Raw genomic sequence first — 19,810 nt, 5'->3', positions numbered from 1 at the left:
GGCATCGAGGTTTTTGCTCCACTGATGGAGCAGCCACTGGAAAACAGCATTTGTGATAGAGGTGATTATTGGTCCACCCAGTTAAAAAAAAAAATAAAAAAGCACCTGCTGCATTTCTGCTCTTATCTCTAAGGAAAACACAAAATTTCACAGGTAAAATGGTCTCAAATAATCACTTATTTGTTTTATCAGTGCAGAAGGGAACACAGTGAGGTAAAGCAGCGAAACCTCCGCCCTGGCACAAGGACAATCTAACCCAAATTTGAACCAAGCCAAGTGTGACACCTCATTGCAAAAGTGGCTTTAAACCCACTTTAGGGCTGTAAAAGGGAGGTTCCAGGCCAAAAAGAGGGAGGGAAATTAAATCAGAGGCGGGGTGGGAGCTCAGAGGAAGCCAGAGGCAGAATGTCAGTAAAATAAATCATCTCTTTATTTGAGGTTGTGTATCCAAAGACAGGTTCTCCCACCCCCACGCCACTTCCAGGAGGGTTTTTCCTCCCCACCATCAATGGGTGGCAATGGAATTGGCAGCTACAGTAGTTGGGCTTGAAGAAAACCAGGGGAGGGAGGGAGGGAGGAGATCTTGCACCCGGGCGCTGGCGAGAGCCTCTCTGGGAGGATGCCGCGGCACGCTCGAGCTGTGCCATCTGGGGAAAACCCCTCCTCCAGATCAGCACGAGGATGAGCAGAATTGTGCCCAGGAATCATCATATAATAATAATAATAATAATAAAAAATAATCTAACTCCCCCCCCCCCGCCCAAAATCAAGCCCGATATCTCTAAGGCAGGCAGCACTCCCATCCCCGCAGCAGCGATGCACGATGCTTGCAGTGCCATGGCGGGCGAGGGCCAGATCCTGGCAGCACTTGGGGGGATTCCCTCACCCACACAGGGTCACGACAAACCACGACCCACCCTCCCGCAGGAGGAGCCACATGGCCAGTCACCATCCTCCTCCTCGCTGGAAGGAGTTTCCCACCCAGCTTTCACACACCGGGCGACACGTCCTTGTTTTTTAAATGCCTGATGTGGATTTAAGAGTCTCTGGCTGGAGCTGGGAGGGGAAAGACGAGCAGCAGCCAGGCACTGTAGAGCATCCTCAGGCACCTCCACGCCTCCAGGTTTTGGGCTCTGTGGGGTACCACCGGCCGAGCTCGGCTCTCCGGGCCTCCCTGCTCCAAAGGCACGGGACTGGGTTCAAGGCAACCGTGAAATGCAGCATATTTAAGGCTTTTGCTTCTTAAATTAAAAATAAAAAAGGGAAGTTTTTTTTGGATTCTGGTATCCTGAGCACGGTTGGGGACGGCCAGGGGCTCAGGCCGCTCTGCTCCCCGCCTAGGTGAAGGACCAGAGCTGGTGGGCGTCTGCTGGGTTGCAGGGAACCATCGCCGGGTGCTTCCCTCGTGCCGTCAAGCACGTACCGGAGGCAGGGTTTTTAATCAGCCGGTCCTGCCAAAAAATAAAGACGGCACCAGCTCAGCAATACTGGTGGGATGCAGAAAGGATGTGACTGAGAAGCGGCAGAGAAGCATCACGATGGTGGGGATGATGCCGCCATCCCCTCGGGTGATTGCCGGGATGGAGATGCATCTCCTCACCTGCACCAGGTCCCACTCCTCGCTGGCCGGCACCCGGCCAGGCTTCCCTCTGTACTGGCAGTCACCCAGCTCAGCCAAGCCCGAGCCCGCCCGCAGGCACAGCTCCTTCCCGATGTTGTGCCGCAGCTCCCGCTGGCTCGTGTACTCAAAATACTGGGGGGGGGTGAGACCAGAGAGGGGACATCATGCTGCTGCGCCCCGAGAAAGTAACCCCCAGGGGAAAAACAGGGGGGACTGTGGGAGGGAGAAACGCCGGGGGTTGAGGGATGCCCACCTGGTTGCCCCCCATGCCATGGCAGGGGTACATGATGAGCGGTTTCCCACCGTGGTTGTTCTCACCGACGTCCAGGCAGCTCTTGGTGCCTTCATTTTTTATCTGCAGGGAGGCAAAAAAAGGGGCAGGGGGGTGAGCTATGCTCTGAGCTGCCGGGGTAGGGACCCGCCTCGGGTTTGGCCTTTGCGGGGCACTTAATTATTGCTGTACAAACATGATCCCGGTACTAGGCACTGTGTCCGGGTCCCTTGTCCTTTCCAGGACGTAAGGAACGCCCACACCAATGCCTCTGACCCACTGAGTCAAAGGCGGGAGCTGCCCGGGATGAGGTTTCAGGAAACAAAGGTGAATTAAACCCGGCTGGGAGCCAGCTCCTGGCCCTCACCGCATGCAACAGCTGCTTTCACATTGCCTTGGCCGAGGAGGGTTGGACTCAGACCCCAACACCCATCTTGGAAGAAAGGGCCTTCTTTTGGCAGCCCCACCCTCGGGATGGAGCCAGCACGCCGCATCCTGCTCGGTTTTTCAAGTCCACCCTGCGTGTGCCAATGTGCTCGTGGCAGCTTTTGGCTCTTTTGCCCAATTTAACCCAATGCCACGTCCCTGCAGGTCCCCCACCCTGTAACTCGCCCCAAACCAGCTCTGCCAGATTCCAGCTCTTTTGCTGTCAGCCAGAGCCTGGACCGGCCCCGCCAGCCGGTGACAGACGCGGTGACGGACACGGCTGCACCAAAACCCTCCGGCATGCTGGGTTAAACACAAAAACCCCCAAACCCAAACTTTTGGGGACTATTTCTAGCCAAGGACGGAGCCCAGCAGGATGCTCTGGGCACCCCTGTACTTACCGCTCCGTAAAAAGTCGGAGTCAGGTCGGGAACGAACATCTCCGGGTAGATGGTCTGGAGGTACCAGGTGAAGTTCTTGCAGTGGAGCTGCTCCCTCAGCTTGCGCCGGTCTGTAATGTCACCATACGTCTTCTATCGACAAAGTCACGTGAGAAAATTAACCTAACCTCCGAAGCCAGCACGGGAAAAACAAGAAAAAACACCCCCCCGAGCTGGGGCTCAGAGCTGAGGGGTCCCCCCGGCTTTGTCATCGTCTGTCACGGCCTGCCCAGCACCGGGACTGGTTGCGGGGCCTTGCAAGACATCCCTGGTCCCTGGCAGGTACCCGCAGGCTCTGGCCACTCACCAGGAGGGCTGGGACATTTTGGCATCACAACACAACCTTTTGGTGTTGTAAAAAACAAAAAAAAAAAATTAAAAATTTAAAGAAATTGATGTTTTTTCTACTGGAAAATGTTATGGCCAAATAGAAAAAAAAAATTAAAATAGCTTTTGGGCTACATCTTTCCACTCGCATTTGCTTTCCCACCTCCAGGCTGAGCCCACCTCCTCCCTCTGCTCAGGCTTGAGCTCCCAGAAGGATCAGCAACCCTCGGGAGAACTAGGAGCCTGCCGGTGCACCCGGTACCTCTCTGGCCATCTGCGCAGCTTGCTGGTTCCTCCTGTAGAAGATCTCCTTGTACTCGTCCATCCAGACCTCGGCCAGGCGGACCTGGTTCCTGGAGATGACCTGGGTGCCCTTGGGGAAGGTGTGGGGGCTCTTGGAGCGGAAGACGTGACCCACAACGGAGCAAGGGATGATCTCGACTTGCCCCCCACACTGCCAGACCTATGGGGAGGCAACTCCTGAGACGTGGGGGGGTCCAACCCTGCCGTGCCCCCCAACAAGGAGCATCCCTGAAGATGCCCTTTGAAGATGGCACCGTCCCATCCTTACCCTGAAGGACATTTCCACATTCTCGCCCCCCCAGATCTCCATCTGATCGTCGTAGGAGCCGATGTGCTCGAAGTAGGACCTGGAGATGGCAAAGAGGCCACCGGCGAAGGTCGGGGACCTACAGGGAGGGAGAAGGGGGGGTGAAAAATAGGATTAAAATAAAAATAGAAAAGCAGAAGCCTGAGTTTTGGGGACATCATGGTTGTCACAGTGAGCACTTTGCAGCTGTGGCCCCCCACCTCCCTGCCCCGTCCCGCTGTGCCCCAGATGTGGTGGCTTTGGTGCAGGGGCCAGACCCAGCTGCCAGGAGGGGACGGAGGCGGCGGTGGCAGCGTGACACCGAGGGGCCTCGCCACAAGCTCTCCACTCAAAGCAAAAGGAGGATATTGTTACTGAAAACCTACAGCCGAAAAGAAGGGGGGAGATTAGAGCTCAGTGGCCGGCGCCCCATTCACTCCTCTGGCTTCTCTAATCTTTTCCATCTGATCTTTAGAAGAGGCTGGAACAGAAACTTGCTTTTATTCAGGAAAAATAAAAAAAAAAAAAAAAAAAAAGGGATTCGCTGAGCTGCTGCGTTCCTGCTGAGCGGAGATGAGACGCCGCCGGGAGCCAAACCGCCGGCTCGCGGTAAAAGGGACCTTTATTGGGACGGGGACGTCTCCCGGGTGACCCCCGCACAAAGCCAGCCCTGCCACCGGCCAGGGGACAGGATGCAGACAGGGCCAGGCAGGGTGTCCGGTATCTCCCGGTGGGAGCACCCGGCTTACCGTGGGGCACCGACAGAGAAGTGCAGCAGGAAAACCCATTGAGGGTTTCTCTGCATAAAAAAAAGCAGGTAAAAATAGGGTTTTTGGTGCAATCTAATCCACAGGTGACATATTCTTGCTGCTGTGCCAGCACAGGTGCCCACCCTGTGCCCACGTAGCTGGGTATCCACGAGCAAGAAGATACAAGTCAGCGATTAAACCCTTAATGAGAGACTTTGCAGGAGCGGAGAGGTGGCTGGAGGCAATTAAAGGTGTTTCTGCAGAAGTTCCTTTATGGCTCCATGCTTGCCAAACCCCAGCGGAGGCTTCTCCTCTGCTGGCCCCACAGCTCTGACCGTGCCTGGGCATCCTCTGAGATCCCGCAAGCCAAGCACCCCACAGGGGAAGTTCTACTGGGAAGGGATGGCATCGCCCGCCCAGAGGCACCAAAATCAACAGGGAAAACCTCAGATTTTTTGGAAAAAGAGCGAAACCACCTGGAGGAAGGGGCGGTTTCCCAGCACAGGGCACCCAGCTCTTTGTCCCCCCGGCCGTGCCTCCTTAAGCACCCTGCAGCAGCCACACACACTCAGCTGGTTCATTTTGCAGCCTTTGGGTCCAGACACGGCACTCCCAGGGCGCATCCAACCTTTGCTCCCATCACACCAGCTCTGAAGTGGATAAAGATCCGCCCCCCTGTGATGGCTTACTTGATGGGGAAGGTCTCATCCTTCCTCCGCTGCCTCTCCCGGGGCGGGACAACCTCCCAGCCGAACGTCAGGCTCCAGTCGAAGTTGCCCCGGCTGTGCTGTTTGCCGTTCTGGCTGGGCTTGGAGAACTCGAAGGTGTTGAGATCGATGGTGGCGATATCAGGGCTTACAACGGCCGTGGGCTCTTCGGCGATGCGGGATAAGAGGGGCTCCAGCCAGCCGTGAAAACACTCGCCTGGGACACAGGGAAGGGTTGGCCACTGAGTCGGGACAACTTCACTGCCCCCCACCCCAGCACCCCGGGGACCCCCGGGAGGTGGTGGGTACTCACAGTGGGCATCCAGGAAGGTCAGGACCTCCCCGCTGGCCACGCTGGCCCCCAGCAGCCGCGCCGTGATCAGCCCCTTCCTCTCCTTCTGCCGCACGACTCGCACGATCTGGAGCTGCTCCACGTAGCGATCCAGCTCGTCCTTCAGGTAGTCTGGGGCGGGGAAAAAAAGAGCAACCAGTGCCGTCTAGAGAGGGGAGATGCCGGTTCCTGCGCCCCAGCAGCCCACCGTGCTGCCCCCATCCCACCCCTGCCCCTCGTAGGAGCACCCGCTCAGACCCCGCACCCGGGTTTGGGGCCGGCTGCGGGCTCAGGGAGACACAGAGCCTCCTTTCCCCCAAAATCCAAGAAGGTTTTTTGGCTAAAGAAAGCGGGTTTTGCAAAGCAGCCGGCCACCCCGCCCCATCTAATCCTCCACCAGAGAGGGATTAAGGGAACCATGGGGTGAGAAGGCCTCATGCCCGGTGGCTAAAGTGTCGCCGGGACCGAGCAGAGGAGCTGTCACCGAGGGAAGGGACAGCAGACAAGGTGTCACCCTGCGAAACTGGGATTTCTCTCCTTCCTTGGCAGATGCAGCCAAGACAGAAGCTGGTCCAGACACCATCTCACCCATGTCCCCACGGCAGCGGGAGCCCAGCTCACAGGCAATAAACCCCTGCACCGCCCTGAGGTGGTTCCCTGGGAGCCTGTGCAGGCGCCGTGGGCAGAAGGAGTGTTTATCTCTGGGGCGATGGCAAAGTCCGCTCCTCTCCAGCGCCCCGACTCTGAACCACATCATTAATTTGCTCTGGGTGTAGCTAATGAGGATTGCAGCCTGGCGGCCAAGCCAGCCGGTGGTTGAGGTGTTTGCAGGATGCAGGAGGAACGCCCAGTTTTTCTCCAGGGCTGGGTTAACAGCGGTGCCGGAGAAAGGAAAAACCCCGCCAGCGCTCCCGGGCAGACGCAAAAACAAGTGGAAGAACTGTCAGATGCATCCTGGGCTGCTCGGAGACTTGGCATGAGCCACTTCTCCTCCAGGTGGCTCAGAACCACTGCTCCCATGGACGGAAAGATGCTCAGCTTCCCCCTGCATCCCACCGGCCCCCATATCCCACCGGCCCCCGCATCCCACCGCGGCCTCCGCATCCCACCATCGGTGCTGGCATCGTCCACCAAGATGATCTCCTTCAGCAGGAGGGCTGGGGAGGTGTGCAGGACGCTGTACACCGTCCGCAGCAGCGTTGACCAAGCTTCGTTATGGAAGACGATGATGACGCTGGTGGTGGGCAGGGGGGGGCACCGCTTGAACTTCTGGTCGATGCACCTCCGAGAGAGAAAAGCAGTGGCCTAAGCAAGACAGGGCTGGGCAGGGAAGGACAGAAACAAAACACCCCTCATCCCCCCAAACCCCACAGCAGGAGAGCGGCTCCCAGCCCCGATGGCTCTCAGCTCGTCGCCGCTTTGATTTCAATTGATTTCTACCTCTCCCCCCGCTGCCGGTCGAGTGAAACACATTCCTGCCTCCTGCCCGGCCCCCGTGTCCCCCCCCAGTGTCACCGCTACACCTGCTAAGCATGGATAATCGCCTGCTGGCGCGGGGGGCAGCAGTTTCCACACCAGGGCTGGGTTTCTACCTCCTATTCGTGCCTTTTTTTCCCACCCCAAAATATCCCCCACGCTTTCCCCAGCCCACCCTCCCCAAGCTGGCAGGGGCTGGGGGGGGGGCCATGCTTTAATCTGGCAGCTCATGGCTGGAGGGTAGGCAAGGAAATCTCTCAAGTTTATGCCACTTCCTTCCCCCCCCCGCCCCAGTGGGGTCTGAGGCTGTTCCACTCGGCTAAGAAAAGAAAAAGTCCGATTACTGGAGCGGGCTGAAATAAAAGGAGGGGAGGGAAAGGAGGGGGAGATGCCGGAGCCACCCGTCCGCGAGCAGGTATGTGGAGACACAAAGAGCTGCTGCTGGCTTTTGCCCATCGCTGTTAAAAACCAACCTCAAGGGGGTAAAAATTAAGGGGGGTGGGGGGGTGGGGGAAGTGTTTTTCTCAGCCCTTCCTCTGTTCAATCCCCTGCCAATGCTCGGTGACATCCCATCCCCAATCCGCTTTTATCTCCCCTTAAATTTCCCCATCGAGGAAGCAAGCGGAGCTGCGGGGCTCTTTGGGCACCGGCTCTTACTCCGGCGGGCGGCTGTCGGGTCCCAGCGCTCGCTGGAGGGAGATGCGGTCGCTGGCGAAGGCGTTGAAGCAATGCTTCTCGTAACCTTGCTCCTTCTCCTTCGTCTCCTCCGGCGTCCATTGATCCTTCTTGAAGGCTTTACCGTCGGCTCCGGGGCTGGCGGGGTCCTGGGGGGGTCTCTCCATCAGCGGCCGAAGCTCCGCCGCCGTGTAGACGCCGGGCAGGCAGGAGCGAGCGCTGGGCGGCGGTTCCTCCTGCCGAACCGGAGCTCCGATCTGCAGCTTCGGCATCGAGTCTCGGATGTTGTTGACCGCCCCCAGCATCAGGTCGAGGACTTGGTCCTTCCCCTGGACAATGTTCTTCAACCAGGGCTCCTCGCTCGGGTCCTTGTTCCCCACGTCCTTCTGCAGGATGAAGAGGAAGATGACAAAGATGGCGCCAGCCAAAGCCACCTTCAGGGGGCTGTAGCGTCTCCGCAAGAGCCTCATTTTTTTCCCCTGTGTGGTTTCCGGAGGGTCCTGCCTGCGGCAATGGGTGTTTCAGGGTTGTGGGATCTCAGGGTGCTTCATGATGATCTGCTCTGTTCCATTAACCTGGGGAGAAGGAGAAACACCTGCAGGTTAATTCATGGACTGGATGCACTTCAGGTGTATCCCCTTGATATTAATATAATATTAATTATATACTAATTCAAAGCTCATTCCCTGCTACGGAGCAAGTAAGACCCCTGCAATCCTCTTCCCCCCCGGCCCATAAATCCACACAGAAAATAAAGCAAGAGGAAAAAGTGACGTTCAAAAGATGCTGTGAGCTGTGCTGGGTCCAGCCACAACAAGCGTGGGACATCCCCAGCAGTTTCTCCCGTGGCCAAGCCAGCTGCTGCAGCACCCCCCCTGCAGCCCCTCGCGCACGCCGGCAGCAGCCCAGCGAAGCTAAAATAAAGGGGCAAAATTTGCCAAAATATTTTTGGCCACATGGAAAAAGCCTTTCCCCAGGTATTTTTCCTGCCTGCAGCATCGCTCGGAAGGAAAACACGCGCAAGACCCCGCGGCGCTTCGGTTTCGGCTGTATCAGAGCAGATTCGGTGTCCGGCGCCCTGCCCGGTGCGGCGGCTGCCGAGAGCTCAGCACCGGCTCCAAAGCCTCTGCCGGGACCCGGTGAAAGCACCGCGACCGGCCGAGCTTTCCCACCACGAGCAAACCTCCCGCGGCTGCTCTTTGTGAGCCGCTGCTGCCGGAGCATGGACAAGCTCCGTGGGAGCCATTCACCAGCATCTCCTCCTCCTCCTCCACTTCAGGTCTCCCCCCCCTTCTTTTATTTCTTTTTTTTTTTTTTTTTTTCCCTTTTCTTTTTATTGCCTTGGAAATGGTGTGGCCCCAGAGCAGAGAAGGGCACCGGCCAGCAACTTCAAGGGCGAGGAAGCTTTGGCTTGTAAGGAGGAGGGACAAGGCGGTCCCCGGGGTCACCGCTTTCAGCGCCGCAGGGATCAAAGCCAGCGGCCAGACCACGCTTCACTGCCAAGGGCGCCCGTCCGCGAGTCGTGGCAGGACAGGGCGGCACCTGGCCCCACGGAGGGGGGGGAAAAGGGCAAAAATGTGGGAAAAAGGATAAATCCACCTCATTTTCTGCTCGTATCTGAGCAAAGATGCTCCCACCTCACTTGCGCCTCTAAGCCCCGATGCTTTCGTTGCACGGTGCAAGCCACTGCTGTGCAAGGAGGCGAGCGGCCAAGAAGCAACCCGTTTTGGGGAGGAAAACACCATTTTCACTATCTCCCCATCTCTCCCAGAGTCTTTTTCCTGCCACGTTGCTGTGACCACGCTAACGAAGCACACTCGCTAGCTGTGCGATGTTAATAAACGCCAGGGCGGCACTCGGGGAGTGGGCAAGGTTTGTGCACCACAGCGGCACTGCAGCTCCTGAGGGGGGGTCCAACCCCAGCCCCCCTCCCCAGTCCAATCCCAAAATGGGTGAACAAGCAAAATAAACCCCCCGAAAATCCTCCCCAAAAAAGTGTTGGGGTGAATTTTGCAACAAGCTGCGGCCTGAGCTCCTGGCACACTTGTGCTATCCGCTAGCAACCCTGCAAACCCACAGGTCGATGCTGCTCCGTCCCATCCAGCCCATCCCGAAAATCCCACGTCGGGATGGGGCGCGCCTTGTACCCGGGAAAACCAACGCCAAAATTAGCCAGTGGAGCCTGTCGGGTTTGGAAGAGGGGAAAAGGGGTTTTGGTGGGAATTTGGTGGCAGCTGGAGCATCCCCCATGGCACGGGAGGGAGGAATCGCAGGGAGAGAGGTGGAAATCGAGAGACGCCCCCCTGGTTGGGGGAGGGGGGGGGGGAAGGGAAAATAAAATAAATCAACACCGACACAATGCCACAAGCAAACAGGGCGGCTGCGGTCGACGTGGCCACGCGCTCCACGTGGCAGCGCGCCGCAGCCGTGATTGCGATATCGGAAGCTGTTGGGATTGCAAAAAGCCAACAGCGGGGTGCAATCCTGCACCACCCCGCGACCCCGCCACCCGCTGGGACGGGGTAAAAGCCGGGGTCGTTACTGGTGGGGCCGAAAAATGGTTGGTGTGGCCAGTGAGATTAGGGTCCTCGTGCTGGAGCATCGGGGCCGGGCTCTGGTTTTAAGAAGGGGTGAAGGCAGGGGGTGCAAGGAGAAAGTAGGCGCTGCTCGGCCTGAAGGGGGGTCCATGGGGCTCCCGCCGTCGAGCCGCTGGCCTCACCCCAGCTGGGATGAGCTCTCGGGGTGCCGGACCCGCTCCTGGTGATGGGGGGGCCGGGAGCCCCGGAGAAGGGCTGTGTGGCAGCTCTGCCCCACGGGGATGGGTGCTGGGGTGCCCTGTGGGGGTAAAAGGGGGCAGGATCCCACCCACCGCGGTGCACAGCGCCGTACAGCCCCGGGGGGCTCCCTCCCGGGACCCCGTTCCCTAGAGGGGGCTCCATCCCACGACCCCAGACCCTTCCCCCTGCAGGGGCTTCATCCCGGGACACCCAAGTCCCCCCTTCCCGCACCGGGACCCCTCCCTCCCGCACCTCCCCCGGGGGGTGGGGGGGGGGAGCTCCGCACCGGGACCCCCCCGGCTCCCCTTTCCCCCGGGGGGACTCCCTCCGTGGACCCCACGGCTTGTACCCCGTGGGGGCTCCACATCCGCACCCCCGGACGGGGGCTCCGCACTGGACCCCCCGGCTCCCCCGTCACCCGCAATGGAGGGGGGGGGGTCCGCACTGGGAACCCCCGACTCCGCCTTCAGCGGGGGGGGGCTCCGCACCGGGCCCCCCCCCAGCTCCCCCTTCGCCGGGGGAGTGTCTCCCCAGGACACTCTTTCACCGGGAGGCGGGGGCCACGGACCGGCCACCCCTTCCTCGGGGGACTTCAGGCTGGTCCCTTCCCCAGTCCGCAGGGGTACGCCCAGTGCACCGGCCCTGCGGCGGGACCGGGACCGGGACCGGGACCGGGACCGGGACCAGAGCAGCCGGCTGGCCCCCGCCCGCCCCCGGCAGCGCCTCCCCCCCCCCGCCCCGGTGCCCCCCGCCCCCGGCGGTGCCCCCCCGCCCGCTGCCCGCCCCGGTTCGCCCCTCCCTCGCCGTCCCCCCCCGCTCACCCGGCTCCGCGGCGGCGGCGGCGGGCGCGGGGCCGCAGGTGCCGTCCCGGCGGGGCGGGGCGGGGCGGGGCGGGGCCCGCGTGCCGGCCCCGAGACACAGGTGCATGGGGCGGCGCCACCGCGGTCCTAACGCCGCCCGCTGGGCCCGGGCCGGCCTGCCCGACAGCGGGGGTGCCGGCGGGGAGGGGTCTGCGGGGGCCGTTGGGCTGAGCACGGGGGTGCCGGGAGTGGCAGGGGCTGTGGGGGCTACGGGGGCTATAGCGGCCTGATGCCGGGGACGCGGGGGGTGGCAGGGTCGTACAGGGGCCGCAAGGGCTGGCACTAGGGGTGCTGGAGCCACAGGGGCCTATAGAGGCCATAAGGGCTAGGGGGGCCTGGTGCTGGGGGTGCTGGAGCCACAGGGGCCTATAGAGGCCAAAAGGGCTAGGGGGGCCTGGTGCTGGGGGTGCTGGAGCCACAGGGGCCCATAGAGGCCATAAGGGCTAGAGGGGCCTGGTGCTGGGGGTGCTGGAGCCACAGGGGCCCATAGAGGCCATAAGGGCTAGAGGGGCCTGGTGCTGGGGGTGCTGAAGCCACAGGGGCCTATAGAGGCCATAAGGGCTAGGGGGGCCTGGTGCTGGGGGTGCTGGAGCCACAGGGGCCTATAGAGGCCATAAGGGCTAGGGGGGCCTGGTGCTGGGGGTGCTGGAGCCACAGGGGCCTATAGAGGCCATAAGGGCTAGAGGGGCCTGGTGCTGGGGGTGCTGAAGCCACAGGGGCCTATAGAGGCCATAAGGGCTAGGGGGGCCTGGTGCTGGGGGTGCTGGAGCCACAGGGGCCTATAGAGGCCATAAGGGCTAGAGGGGCCTGGTGCTGGGGGTGCTGGAGCCACAGGGGCCCATAGAGGCCATAAGGGCTAGAGGGGCCTGGTGCTGGGGGTGCTGAAGCCACAGGGGCCTATAGAGGCCATAAGGGCTAGGGGGGCCTGGTGCTGGGGGTGCTGGAGCCACAGGGGCCTATAGAGGCCATAAGGGCTAGGGGGGCCTGGTGCTGGGGGTGCTGGAGCCACAGGGGCCTATAGAGGCCATAAGGGCTAGAGGGGCCTGGTGCTGGGGGTGCTGGAGCCACAGGGGCCCATAGAGGCTATAAGGGCTAGGGGGGCCTGGTGCTGGGGGTGCTGGAGCCACAGGGGCCCATAGAGGCCATAAGGGCTAGAGGGGCCTGGTGCTGGGGGTGCTGGAGCCACAGGGGCCTATAGAGGCCATAAGGGTTAGAGGGGCCTGATGCTGGGGGTGCTGGAGCCACAGGGGCCTATAGAGGCCATAAGGGTTAGAGGGGCCTGATGCTGGGGGTGCTGGAGCCACAGGGGCCTATAGAGGCCATAAGGGCTAGAGGGGCCTGGTGCTGGGGGTGCTGGAGCCACAGGGGCCTATAGAGGCCATAAGGGCCACAAGACCCTGGTTCTGGGGGTGCTGAAGCCAAAGGGGCCTATAGAGGCCATAAGGGCTACAAGGGCCTGTCACTGGAGGTGGCAGGAGCCACAGGTGACATATAGATGCCATAGGGGCGTGGCCCCAGGTGTGCTGGGGACCAGTAAAGGCCTGCAACTGGGAGTGCTGCCAGGAGGTATAGGTCCTATACTGCCCGACTGCCGGGGAGAGAGGCACCGGCAGGGTGCGGGCACCCTTCCTGCACATGCTTGTCCCTTAGTTTGTGCCACCTTTGTTGTTATTATTCTTATTTTTTAACTACTCTATGAGTGCTGCGGAGCCTCCTGAGCTTCCTGGCTCGGGGGCAGTGGTTCACCACAGCTGGGAGTTTATTTACCCTCTGTTTTACCAGGGTGCAATAATCACTGGTAATATTTTTTGTGAGGACACCGGTGGCTATAAATAGACTGTCAACGCTGGAACTTGCTAATTATTCCCATCCCTCTGTGTCATCCCTTATTAATCTTCATCTTCCCATCGACCTGCCGATTGCGCCAGCTTGCTGCTCTCCACCGGCACCCCGAGCCCGGACGGGGCTGCGATCCCCCCCCGGCGTGCAGCAAGGCGGCAGCCCCAAATGGCAAGTGCCCCGTTTCCCACCTCCTCAAGACCCGTGTTTAACACTAGATGGTGGTATCTTCATGAAGCTTCGGCCTGAGGATGAGCAGCTGTTAGTAACAGCACAAAAACTCACCGGAAAAACCAGGTGAGATATTGGTGGTGTGAAAGAGCTGCTCAAAGCCCCTTCAGGGATGATGTGACAGGTACGAGCTCTTCGGCAGGGGATTCCTGGGCTAGCAAGGAAGGGCACAAGCATCCCCCAAACCCCCCGTGCACCCCGGGAGAGGCTGCAGTCGAGATGCGCAGGAGGGAGACGTGGAAAACCCCAGCGGCTTCTCCAGGATGCCAGAGGGACAAGCCCTGGGCGGGTTTTAATCACCCAGCTGAGGATTTTGCCTTGGCTCCTGCACCATACGAAGGATTTGGGAGATTTGACCTGAGGCAGAGTGAGTATTAATTTGGATTATTGGGATATTAGCTTGAATATTAGCTGCCTTACAGAGGATAAGTTGGGCAGGGCTCCAGGGCACCGCAGACGCATAAATACCCAGCAGCCTCCATGTTAAAGCACTAACAAGTTGCCAGAGAAAGGCAGGGGAAACTGAGTCAGAGAAAAGGCACCTGCCTCACGCAGCGCGACGCAGAGAGGAGCCAACACTCACCCGCCATGAGGCCACCGGTGGCCTTCATAATTGTCTCCTGTGCTTTTTGCAGAGCTAAATTTAAACGCTGGGTTTGCACAGTGGCTGCCTGTAATTCACTGCTGCTTTGTTTCCTGCCTTGCCACCGTGCAGAGGTTTCGCTCTGAGCACAAAAACTGAAGGGGAAATTCCCTACCCCAAAGTTTGCTGCTGCTGAACTTTTTTCAGCTGCGACTCGCCGAGCCCGATGTCGCGCCGCGGCCACCCAGCCGGGAGAAGGAGGGCCCCCCGCCAGAGTAAGTGTGCTTCTGCAGAAAATGCAGCTTTTTTGGCTTCGCGGGGTCCGCGCCGGGCTGTGTCGTGGGGGACGGTGTGGGGGACGGGCTTTTCTCTGTGTTAAACCAGTCCCGTTCCCCGTCACTGAGGGAGAAGCACGGCTGAAGGCAGGTCCTGCCCCTCCGAGTCACTCGGTAAACCCTGGGCATCTGATTTCCCCAGGATTTTTGTGTTCTCGGTTTGCTTCCTTGAATTGCCATTCGTGAAATGCTTCTGAGGTTACGCAGGAGATTAAAATCTCCTGGTGCACCATCCTCCTAGTGTCACAAAAGTAATTTGGAGGAAATGAAGAAGCAGTTACCTACCAAAAAAACCAGCAGGGATTGTACAAAATCAATACAGGCTTGCTTGGGAATGACAGCTCCAAATCACACGCTGCTTAATAATTAATTGGCATAGTTATATATAACTCTCAGACAAAATATATCCTCTTAATTTTTAATTTGATATGTTAGCTATGGAGTTAGCTGCTTTGGAGGGTGCAAAATGTTTATCCTTGGTTTTTAAGAATCAGTGGGACCCAAGCAGCCGAAAATGTGATGCCGTTACCATCATGGCTTGTTTGTGGTGTGAGAAGTGCAGAAATACCTGCACTGGAAGCAAACCTTACCATTTTGTCTGCAGTTTTCCTTGCTCCGGGTGCGTTTCCTTCTGGCCGGCTGGGATTTCTGCCCTTTGCTCCTACCGGGGAATCCTCATCGCCCCGAGCGTCAAGAGGAGGCTCCGTCAAACCGATCAGCCGAGCCCCTGATTACAGAGCTGGAGCTTAAATTTGCAGCGCTGAGCAGCAGCGAACCTGGAAAATATGACAGGAAGCAAAGCCGATTTGCATATTTATGCTAATTGAGATTACACGAATCTTTCACATTAAAACGTACTTTGCAGATGGCTTGCAGATTTATATCGAGCTTTGGTTTTATTTATTATCTTTCAGACTGGTAATAATTGGTGCAATATGGTGAAACTGGAAAGTCTAATCCACAATACAGCTGTTAAAGCAAGGAGGAATGTGTTGAACACAATGCAGAGAGGTTTTTCTTTGTAGTAACAATATTTGGTTAACGCATACCATGAGGGAATGAGCTGGATTTTCATTTGGGGGGTATTTCTGAGAGCAGAGGGGGCAGCCTGGGGCTGAGCATCCCAGGAAAGGGGAGTTGTTCCCCATTCAGGTTTGTTGTCTGGAGTTTGTTTGCTCTCACCCCACTGCATAAAAAATTAGTTCCCTTGGTACTAAGTGAATGGGAAATGCAACATTTTCCAGGTAGATTTTTCAATAAATGGGACTTTTTGGTTGTTTGGAGCCGAGCTCGCGGCAGCTGTGGGCTGAGGGTGGAAAAGCCCAGCTTGGCTGTTCAGTTATCCCCTGACCCGGACAGAATCACTTCCCTTTTCAGTTTTTTTCTGTGTAAATTTTAAGAGAACTGGGAGTGCTTCTTTCTTTGCAGTCCCGCGCACATGAACACGTGGGATCTCCAGGGATCCCGCAGCATGACCGAGCCCAGTCCTCCCCATCCCACCAGCTCAGGGTAACCTCAGCGGCTCCTCGCTGCCTTTGGATAACACACAGCTGGTCATCTCCTCTTGCTTTTCTTCTGATCAGGTGCGATGGAGATGGAAGAAATATTCCTCCAGCTCTGTGAGGAGGTCGCCAGGCTGCAGGACCTGTGCGTCAAGCAGGGCAAGCTCCTCCAGAAGCTGACTGCCAGGAAGGGACCCGTCCTCGGTAAGCGGCGGGGCCGGGGAGGGTGCACTGAAACCGCAGATCCAGGCAGGCAAGTGTAATTTGAACCTTTGTCCTGATGCCGGCAAGAAGTTTGCTGAGGAAAGCAGGGGGTAACGTGTAGCTGGTTTAAGGCAGAAACGTGCTCTGCAACCCGTGCTGGCTGTTGTGGCTTTTTTGGCTTCGCCTTCTCCATCAAACGTGGAGTGACATGTGTGTGTGTCTGCTTAGAGTCATGTTAAGCTGCCGCAGGCGTGCTGCTGCTTATTCACACCTCTTGCCCCTGGGGAGAAGGGGAGGGAGCGTGGGGCAGATGGTACCCATTGCCTAGAGCGGTTTTGGGAAGCAGGGGTGGCAGCGGAGCCTCCACAGCCGGGATCCCGCCTGGGGAAATGCTTCCACCCTCCCCAGCAACCTGCCTGGTCTTCCAAGAAATCTCCTTCCCGGTCCCCACGCCGTGGTCCATACACTCGTCTGTCCTTCCACAAGCACTCACATCACTCCCACAGGGTTTTGCACATTGTTCCAGACCTTAAAGGGTGTTTTTTGTGGTCAGGAGGGATTGGCTCGGGCAAATGGCTGCCATGTGCTGGGAAACCAGCAGCCTCATGTTGCTCCCCACCCCTGCGCTCGCCTCCTTTCCCTGCAGCTCCGCCGTCTGTGTGTCCTTCCTGCGGCTAGCTTGCAAATAAACGTCTCCAGGCAGGACCTAAACCAAAGCCATTACTGGGATCAGCCCGGCTTTTGGGGACACAGCGATGTTGCAATGTCTCCTACAGTAGCTAATACTCCTCTGACTCTCAGCCCTCTCTTGCTGTCCTCGGATGCCCTTTCTGTGCTGGTCCAGCCTTGTATGTGGTCAAGCAATAGGGACGGGCGAGCTTTGCCAGCAAGGAGGTAGCGCCCAATTGTTTTGCAAGCACTAAAGGAGAATGAGGCAATGGGACGGCAAAACAGAAATGCCATTAAAGTCCCAGGAATGAATGCTCTGGCTTGCTTTCTTTCAAAGATATCCCTGTGTCGCTGCCGATCCAGTGCACGGAGGACATGGTCACAGAGGAAGGGGAAGGGCCACCAGCCAGCCGGCAGAAATGCTCAGAGGCCCCGGCATGCGCTGCCTCCAACCCGGAGGGCTCTGCTCATCCCCTGGCGCAGCCGCACGCTGCCGACACAGCGCCCGGCTTCGATGGCGAGTACCCGCCAAGCACCGCCAGTGGCAGCGTCTGCGGCGGTGGGACCGGAGGAGCAGCTCTTGCTGTAGCTTTTGCAAGTAACAAGGCAGAGAGGAGCGAGAAGGTGGATGTAGGGACGTGGCTGAAAACCTGTAGGATGCTTCCTCCCGTGAAAATCCCCAAGGAAGAAGTGAAAGCTTGCTGCAGCCCGCAGGAGCTGGCTGCACCGCACCCAGTTGTCATGGACTCCTTCCTGACTCTTCTGGACCTCTATGAAGCCCCAGAAACCCTTTGGAGGGAAGATGCTCCCAGCGAAGGTGCTCTGCCTGCAGAGGCTGAAGTGCCAGTAGAGATCCGAGGACCTGTGAAGGTAAATTGTGAGGCTGATGGGGATTTTTGTCTGTGACTTTTGCGTGCTCCTGCCAGCATAATGGCATCTGTGAATCTTCAGCATCCTCTCCATCAGCCCCGCTGTAACACGTGGGAAGCTGTGGCAGAGTGGAGGTTTAGGGTTATGTCTCTAGGCAGCCAATTCTCTGGTTCCCAGGGGAATTAGGTAGACAAAAGCCCCTGGGATCTGCCAAGCTGCACCTGATGCACTTTGGGAGAAGTCCCTCTTGTGATCCTTCCTGAGGCACTGAGGAACCCTTGAAGCAGTCGATTCAGTCTCAGCGGGGGGGACCCCCTTTGAATCTGCAAATTAAATAAGCTTTTAAATATTTCCTTTATTCTCTCTGATTTATACGCCCGCAAAAGAATGATTTCTAAAGACATCCTAAACTCTGGCCCCTCAGTCCTCCTGGTAAGCCTTCACCATGTGTGTTACAGGTGGGACGCAAACCCTGGCGGTACCGGCGAGGGTCCTGATAATGCCAAGCCCATTTCCTTTCATTCCTTCTTCCAAATGAGGCCCTTAAAATTTTTTTCATGACTGCCATGGCTACTTATTCCTGGGGAAAGTGATTGATTTTCGGCCTGGGCTATATTTAGAAGCTAGTTTCCTTTTAAGAAGGAGGAGAAGAAAGAAAGATGTGGAAGCGGTGTCTGTCTGGTAAAGCCCTAATGTGCCTTATCAGCACTTAAATGATAATGGCACAGAAAGGAAATTACAAATGCGCTCCAGTTTGCTTCTCACAAAAGCGCTTTTCTCGTGTTCTGGCTTGGATAGTGATTGCAGCTGCTGAAGGGTAAGTGCTAGGTGATGGGGGATGCCATACGGAGACAGGATTCTCCGGTGGATTTTGGTGAGGATGAAGCGAGGGGGGACTCAGACTCCCCCACACTCCAGCACAGGGAAGCAGCCCTTAGCCCAGCCTTTCTGCAGGCACAAAAACATGGTGTCTGCTTTCGGAGGCTGTGCTTCTGCGTGGCAGACCCCAGGCTGGAGGCTCGACACAGCTGGGGGCTAGAAGAGAGGCTGCCTCTGCCGTTCCCACTGACCGCTTTTCCCCTTCGCTCCTCGCAGACATCCTGGATGCCGGGCTGGATGCTGGAGGATGGTACGCTCGGGCAAGGCGCCGTCCTTGCTGCCGAGGACGCTCAGGCTTGTGACATTTGCCAGGAGATTTTCCCATCGGACACGGCGGGCCAAGCGGACTATTTAAAGCACATCTTAGCCCATATGAAGTAGGACTTGCCTTCACAATCAGAAATCCACATGTTTGCACCTTGGCCAACGTGACGGGCTCTGGACCTTCAGGAGATCCTGCCGCTGGCTTTGACCGGGGCCAGCTCAGGTGGCAGTCCTCTTCCGTGGAATCCAGTGTGCTCCCACACTCGGTCCCTGAAGCACTGCTTGATGGGCTGGTTGAGGGCTCTGGGTGTGTTTTGGCTTGTTGAGCTTCATGGATATCAAAGCAGCTTCTGTCCTGGGGTCTGGACTTGTGTGGGGCTGAGCAGGGGAGCTGTAACTCAACGGGAAATGGAAATATTTCAGGATTCACCTTTAAATGGGTAGAAATGTATTTTCCATGAATAGTTGAAAAGTCGCATTGGCTTTTTCCAAGAACATGGAAGGTTGGGGGGGAGAATCGCAAGGGTTTCATGGTCACTAAACCAGAACTGGCCTTTAGAGAGAGGCTCGGTGGCGCGATGATGGGGACTGGATCGCGCCTTCCAAATGTATTCCCAGGAGGGGCATAATGGAGGGCTCTTCTCCCTCCTCTTATAATCCCCTGAGCTCCAGCTCAGTGAGTTTATGGGAGTTTAATTGATCCCTCCACAGGTGGGAAGAGATTTATCAGCACCCATCGGCATGGGGTCGCCTCTCCCGGCTCGGGTCCCGTGGTGTTTAGTGTGGGGCGGAGCAGAAAGGGGCACCTCCAGCGCAGGGATGCGACCGACACGTGTGTTATTGTCCCGTCTTTCTAGTTAGTCGCTTGGGGAAAATATCTTTTGAACAAACAAGCTCTGGGAGGTGGTGGGTGGGTGGGTGTGACTGGGGGATGCAGCTTCTGGTCCTGCGGCTGGTTCTTTGCCAGAGCCTGGGTGAACCTCGCTGGGCCGTGGTTTGCCCTCAGGCAAGGTTTTGATCTTGCCCTGAATGGTAGGAGCAAGTAACTGCATGGAGGGTGTCACCCCTGCGACCAGCATTATTCGTGCATTAACAGCACCTGTAGTTTGAGTGTTACCGAGCACTCGCCATCAGTGGTGATCCTGTGTTTTGCACAGGAATTCACCCGCAGAGGTGGGGAAACTG

General features: G+C 57.9%; 2 protein-coding genes across 4 annotated transcripts; one reads left to right on the top strand and one right to left on the bottom strand.

Annotated features, from left to right (window-relative positions):
- Positions 1–406: 406 nt before the first annotated feature.
- Positions 407–14,949, bottom strand: GALNT6 (polypeptide N-acetylgalactosaminyltransferase 6). Of its 2 annotated transcripts, none has more exons than XM_075075701.1 (11): positions 14,828–14,949; positions 7,595–8,187; positions 6,571–6,743; positions 5,444–5,593; positions 5,113–5,347; positions 3,657–3,774; positions 3,348–3,548; positions 2,720–2,851; positions 1,875–1,976; positions 1,601–1,753; positions 407–1,451 (listed from the first exon to the last, which is right to left on the bottom strand). In XM_075075701.1, the coding sequence occupies exons 2-11, from the start codon at positions 8,080–8,082 to the stop codon at positions 1,338–1,340; spliced, it is 1,866 nt and encodes a 621-aa protein (XP_074931802.1). In that variant the 5' UTR covers positions 8,083–8,187; positions 14,828–14,949; the 3' UTR covers positions 407–1,337. The 2 variants fall into 2 exon arrangements, with proteins under 2 accessions (XP_074931802.1, XP_074931801.1); XM_075075700.1 differs by lacking the exon at positions 14,828–14,949 and adding an exon at positions 11,211–11,275.
- On the top strand, positions 13,141–19,506 carry LOC142048624 (uncharacterized). Of its 2 annotated transcripts, XM_075075702.1 has the most exons (5): positions 13,141–13,686; positions 13,955–14,177; positions 15,821–15,943; positions 16,950–17,482; positions 18,578–19,506. In XM_075075702.1, the coding sequence occupies exons 2-5, from the start codon at positions 14,129–14,131 to the stop codon at positions 18,740–18,742; spliced, it is 870 nt and encodes a 289-aa protein (XP_074931803.1). In that variant the 5' UTR covers positions 13,141–13,686; positions 13,955–14,128; the 3' UTR covers positions 18,743–19,506. The 2 variants fall into 2 exon arrangements, with proteins under 2 accessions (XP_074931803.1, XP_074931804.1); XM_075075703.1 differs by lacking the exon at positions 13,141–13,686 and having other exon boundaries at positions 13,790–14,177.
- Positions 19,507–19,810: the final 304 nt, after the last annotated feature.

The sequence above is a fragment of the Phalacrocorax aristotelis genome, chromosome 26 (assembly GCF_949628215.1).
Source record: "Phalacrocorax aristotelis chromosome 26, bGulAri2.1, whole genome shotgun sequence".
NCBI lineage: Eukaryota > Metazoa > Chordata > Aves > Suliformes > Phalacrocoracidae > Phalacrocorax > Phalacrocorax aristotelis.
The sequence above is the reverse complement of the archived record's forward strand: the minus strand, read 5'-3'. Positions and strand labels throughout refer to the sequence as shown.